Genomic DNA, 6,100 nt, shown 5'->3' with positions numbered 1-6,100 from the left:
CCAGCTGGGAAGCGCAAACAAGGCCGAGCTGAAACAACCTGCCGACAAACTGCGATGAAGGAGCTGAAGGAGATGGACCCAACATGGGGGAAGCCGGACATAGAGCCGGGACAGGGGCAGATGTTGGCGAATTGCGAGCATCCACTGCGCTTTTCGGCACGAAGAGGATTAGTGTAACGTAAAATGCAAAAATTAAGTTAAATCATGTTACTTAACATGTTTAAAACAACAGTTTAAGGTAGGCAATATTAATCACAAAGAAATATCAGTTCTGTTCAGGGAAAATGTGCGAGTGACCTAACACCCGAATAGGAACAGTAGTTAGGCCAACATGGCAAGAAGATGCAGATGGAAAAGTATTTCAAAAATTTGAGCTGAACAGATTTGCTCAGGTTAAAAACGCAGCTTAACTATCGGATAGCTGAAGCATAATGGCTACATCAAACGTTACTTATAAGTGACTTAGTGTTTATTAATTATAGTGATTAATACATGTCTTTCTACCACCACTGTGAAATACCACAGGAAGAATGTTTGAATTTATGATCTCCTGATGTGTTTAACACCAAAAGCCAGTAAACTGGCTAGATTCTCCCCCCAAAGGAAATATTTTTAACTTTAGCAAACCTCAAGTTCACTTGTGACAACTCAAGTTACATACATTACAGATCTTGGGGGGATGGATCCTTTCGACGCCCAAAGTGTGAGGCCTCATCAGATCTGTTGAGCTCCTGTGAGTTACAGGCTGCTGATTATTTGGGCAGTGTGGTGCCACTGATTGACGCAGCCCCCCCCCCCCCCTTTGCAAAACAGAGCCAGCTGATGTGGATGTGGGCCAATGAACCAGAGGGTCTTGCGTCAACAGAAGTGTTGCAGGCAGAAAGTTGTTTTTCATTTCCAACTCAGTAATGAAATTTATGAAGCTTCTCCTGAAGAATCGGAGCTATCAGAATAGTATGTAGTTTCAAAGCACAACCAAATTCATGATTAAATTTCCATGCAGGTTAATCTGACAAATATACTTCTCCTTTATTATTTAGCTTTATTGTTTTCTGCACTCTGCAGTAATGGCGGCCATATTTTATGGTGCATCTCAGTGATTGCTTCCACATTCAACAGGAATCGGGTTTTCCAATGTGCTGTGAGCCCATGCAAGATCTCACTCTGGTGGGAGAGCTGGAGGAAAAGGAAAATGCAAGAGAGACCAAAGTGTTTCTGAAAATCAACATAAATAAACAAAGACTGGCTTCTTTGACTATTGAATCAAGTAGACAATGATCTTATTTGAGGAGTCAAATGTTTGTTGATGGTTTCTCTTAAGCACAAGCTGCATATAAGTCAGCAAAGGACCCTTTTGCGTACATTTGACTTAAACACAGCAAAACTATGCATGCCAGTAAAGTTACAGAACACCTAGTGTGACCAACAGCATTTATGACGTTTAGCTAAGGGTGTGAAGGATTTATGAAACAGGCCCAGGTACAAATAGCGTGAAAACATTCCCAGCAGCTTTAGCTGCAGTGCTGAAAAATTGCGCATTGCACTGTAATCACACAGGTATTAGAAGCACTTAATGCATCGAGAGTGAATATTCTCCATTTCAGACCATTTCAAATTGGGCATTTTACAAACGGGGAATGTTATTACATTTGTTCTGTCCATTTTCAACCTTTGCCCTCCCCCACCCAGTACTTTGCTGTTATTGTCATCAACAGATGTTAGGTAAATTAGATATGATATCAGAGAGCTATACATTTGGAATATAAAATTAGCAAACTCAGTTCACAACCGGGTGAGAAACACTGAAGCGGAACATTTTCAGTCCACTATCATATGCTATTATTACAAAATTGCCCCAGAGACTGAGAACATCGGGCAAAGCTGTGTGGCACAAATGCAAATCATTCTTTTATTTACTGCCGTATCAACCTAGCAATTTTAGAAATGTTTATCCCGTAGGAGAATTGAAGCGACGATTTATTACTTTAATTCTCCAAACAGCATCATGGCGAAAAAAAATAATAAATACCGGCTAAAGTGATTCTGCCATGTTCTGGATTAACTCTCTCGTCAGCGTCAGGGAAAGAGGAGGGGACACGGGAAAAAAGGGAATTGCAGATCCTTACCTTCCCTAGCCATTTAGCGGCTAACCACAAGCGTGGGGGCCTGAAATGCACACGTCCGATGAGCGCCGTCTCACGGGGACCAGCTGATCAGGAACGGTTCTCTTAAAAAATGTTTATTGTGTTGTTACATATTAGTACAATATAACTCCACTCTCCCAGAGCCATCTGAAGCACACAAGTGTCTGTTGACATGCTCCTTAACATGGATATTATGTGATGGAGCTTTTTAGCAAAACTCAAATTTATTCAGACACGTTCACTTCCCGTGTTAGGTCAAGGCAGACCGTAGCCATTACCAGTAATGACTGTGGAGTCCTACTTTACAAGGATCAGATACATAAAGTCAGCTAAAAGCTGACTAATGGAATCACATTGATACACGGACTAGAAGGGCTGTTTTATTATTTTATAATTTTTTTATACAAATTGTGGAAAATTACAGGCCTTTGTAAAATGTTAAATATAGAACTGGAGTTATATATAAAGAGAATTTTATTGTCATTCATAATTTCTTTAAATTTTTTGAGAGTTTCGAACAAAAAATAAATAGGGTACAGCAAATTTGTATGCATGACTTGTAAAAATTATTTATGAGCTTTCGCTATATGGCTTAGCAAGCGTCTCACAAGCACTGCATGGACTGTCTGATCCTTTCACAGAAGTATGCCGATTAACCTTATAAACAACTACGAATGCTAATATAAAGGAAAAAAATTTCAAACAAAACTTATACACAGAATGTACGAATTCAGAGTTAACCTCAATATTCCCGTAAAATAACTATTTTGCAATGACGTTACACGTGACAGAATGGAAACACTGGAAATTCATTAAAAATGCACTTGAAGACTTAATAAAAACATGATTATCATAAACACAACCCAGTATTCAGGCGTGTGATGTTGCAGATATTCCCAGATGCAATTCCGGTTACTCTCAGTCATAAAAGTCAAAGTCTTCATCAGTGCGATGGGGTGTCGGTCGAAGGGCCGCTTCTATGTCACTGCTGCCGTCATCAGATTCTCCCCAGAAAGCTACGGGTGTCAAATCAGAGATGTTCATTAGTGCGACCAATCAGCAAACAGAGAGCAAGGACGCTTAAAGAGAAGTATTAAATCACACAGGTACTACTGGGGAAGCATGAACTGTTACTTACTGTATCTCACATAACATGCTAAATATACTTGCTCTGCATAGTAGCTAATGGATACTTATTTTAGTGTGCATAGTCACATGACTGGAAGTGAACAGGCGCTCGCGCTCTCTCACCTTTCGATTTCACGGCAGAGGCGCCCCCTTCGGCCCTTCAAAAGTAAACAAAACATTTCGGGCGTCACAGGTGCCATTACAGACGATTCGCGTGAGCGGATGAACGTGTCGTCGTCACGCAGATCCTCGCATTCTTTCAAGGCGATTTCGAGTGTGGTGAGTAAGGATGCCAGGGCAATTGTGGAAGAACAGACCTTCACATTAAGCTGCTTTTATATGGACACGGCACCAAAAGGAACTTGCTTGACTTCTGTTCTAATGGTAGTGAAGGGCTTCTACAAGGCAGTCTTTATTTGTAAGTGTTCTAAGATCGGGCTTGCTGGTTCCCATAGCATCAGTGATATCACTATGTAAATGCATGGCCGCCAAACAGGCTTTGATCTGCCTTGATGCATATGCAACAGTCTGTTCTACTTTAAAAAGCTTCCTCTTCAATTTACATTACCACAGGCTCTATTCAAACCGCACAATGTAACCTCATCATCGTACGAATTATCGTATATCCACATGGCCGTTTTTTTTTTAACCTTTATACACTAAAACAGAGGTTCCCCTACGTATCACGACTGAGTTGGATCGAGGGGGGGGGGGGAAATCGTCTTAATTTTCACACACGTATAAACGTGCACACACACACACACACACACAGTGCCACAGCCAGGGGCGTGATTGTCCCTGAACTTCACAGTCATGTTCCGAAGCATTTCTCCATCACTCTAGGCATCGGTCATGTGACGAAGATGCTTTTGTAGCTTCTGGACGAGTGAAACAAATAAAATCATCACCCACCTGCGCGGATCATGTTCGCATCTCTCGCTGATCTGACACTCTCGCATGGAGCTGAAAACGTAACGCACTTCCATTTTATTTTTGCATTTATTTTATTTAGCAGACGGATTTGTCCAAAACAATGTGTGATTGAGGCGCACAGCACATTACCAACTTAAGGAGTCAAGGAGTCGATCAGGCTGAGCTGCTAAGTGTAAGCAGTGTTGTAGCACGAGCTGCTGCTTGGTGCGGCAGGTCCTGTCACACTGTCGCCATCAACCGACCGGATTCTGTCTGCGGTTTCCTACGTCATGTGGCTTGGAAGCAATGCTAATGATTCTGATGTGTTGGGATACGCTAACAGAATAAGCTACCTGATTTAAGCACATCAGCAGTCAAGCACATTTTTGCTTAATACACAAAAAAATTCAAGACTGAATGAATGATGATTTCTTTGACATACTCACTGAGTGATGTGGACACCCTGAACCCCCTAGCAGACATCACTAACTGAAAGTCCACATCATGAATGAAATATTGGCTGTTTAGGATTCAGTCTGAGCAGGCATGCTGGGAAGACAGAACGAGCCAAACCGCCTCCATCGCTCGTTTCAGTCAACGTTCATGCAGGAAAACGGCCAAAGGAAAACTGTGAGAACCGGGTAATCGTATGCATGCTGAATTAATGGGTGGTTACCCTAACCACTTTGTAATTTGGAGTTAAAAGGCAAACTGCAGTTTAATTAATTAGGAAAAGGAAGATGGGCAGCAGGCTGATGCTGCGATTAGCACTGATGGGGGGGTGGTCTCAGCGCCGGGGCCGTGGATGAGGCCGAGCACAGGGCCTTAGCCTGTCAGCGGCTAACGTGTGCTCCCACGCGCTAGGCGGGTTTAATGTGCCTGTCACCTGGCCAAGTGCTTTAATTTCCTCCATCTTTGCCATTCGCCTGGATGGTTACTCTGTGCTGCTCGTGACATTTCTGTGTGCTGTCTGCTGCTGGGGGGGGGGGGCACGTGGGAGGATATAGGAGAGGCCAACCTGACAGGCTCTTGGGCCTAAATACCAGAGCATCTTGAAGCACCAAAGGTCTCAATGCTTGAGAAGTGCGACAGCAAGATAGATACGTTCATCTCCCTAACTCCCAACGTCAAAGGTCGGTAATATCCATCCATCCACATATCTTAAGTCACTTGTCTTATTAAGGGTCACAGGGGGTCTGGAGGCCTATCCTGGAGGCTACAGACACAAGGCAGGGAACATCCCAGGATGGGGCAGCAACCCATCGAAGGGCACACTCACACATGCACCTATGGGCAATCTGACAACTCCAATTAACCTTGGCGTGTTTTTGGACTGTGGGGGGAAAACAGTGTCCCCAGAGGAAACCCCATGATGACACTGGGAGAACATGCAAACTCCACACACATGGAGCCATGATGGATCTCAGAGGCGTGAGGCAGTAGTGCTAACCACTGCGCCACCATACCGCCCCAAGCAGGGTATAATATTATCTGAACGTACTTTTTTGAAAAGAGCAGAAAATGTGCTTTTAATAGAGTTAATTAGCATGAAGTAGACATAAATGAATTAATGAATAGAAAGTGCTTTTCAATAATCCTGGACCATAATATCTTTCCCGTTATTCAAACTACCACACACTCATCAGGCCTGATAGGGCATTTGGAAACAGGAAGTTATTTTTAATTCCACATTATTCATCCTCAAGTAATGATATCGACACAGCTCACGTGTGAAGCAGGGCAAGCTGAGCCGTGACACGTGTAGCACCCCAACATGTGACTTTTTAAAAGATATCTCCGGGAATGATGCTGAGCTGTTATTGGACACGGATTCTCCTCAAATCCTGCTGTGCGCTTAACCTCAGCCGGGCTCATTTAGAGAAAACCGGCAAATGAAAACTGGCCTCAGAAATGAA

At 43.1% G+C, this 6,100-nt stretch overlaps 1 protein-coding gene across 2 annotated transcripts in view; it reads right to left on the bottom strand.

Moving 5' to 3' along the window:
* Positions 1–2,223: 2,223 nt before the first annotated feature.
* Positions 2,224–6,100, bottom strand: part of kiz (kizuna centrosomal protein) — a 31,217-nt gene continuing 27,340 nt past the window's right edge. Inside the window, exons 13-15 of one of the 2 annotated variants that reach the window (XM_048975298.1) lie at positions 4,185–4,235; positions 3,396–3,430; positions 2,224–3,160 (exon numbers count right to left, since the gene is read on the bottom strand). In XM_048975298.1, the coding sequence (XP_048831255.1) occupies positions 3,063–3,160; positions 3,396–3,430; positions 4,185–4,235 (184 nt within the window). In that variant the 3' untranslated portion in view covers positions 2,224–3,062. The remainder of the gene's footprint in view (positions 3,161–3,395; positions 3,431–4,184; positions 4,236–6,100) is intronic. The other variant, XM_048975299.1, reaches the window with a different exon arrangement.

The sequence above is a fragment of the Brienomyrus brachyistius genome, chromosome 14 (assembly GCF_023856365.1).
Source record: "Brienomyrus brachyistius isolate T26 chromosome 14, BBRACH_0.4, whole genome shotgun sequence".
Taxonomy (NCBI): domain Eukaryota; kingdom Metazoa; phylum Chordata; class Actinopteri; order Osteoglossiformes; family Mormyridae; genus Brienomyrus; species Brienomyrus brachyistius.
The sequence above is the reverse complement of the archived record's forward strand: the minus strand, read 5'-3'. Positions and strand labels throughout refer to the sequence as shown.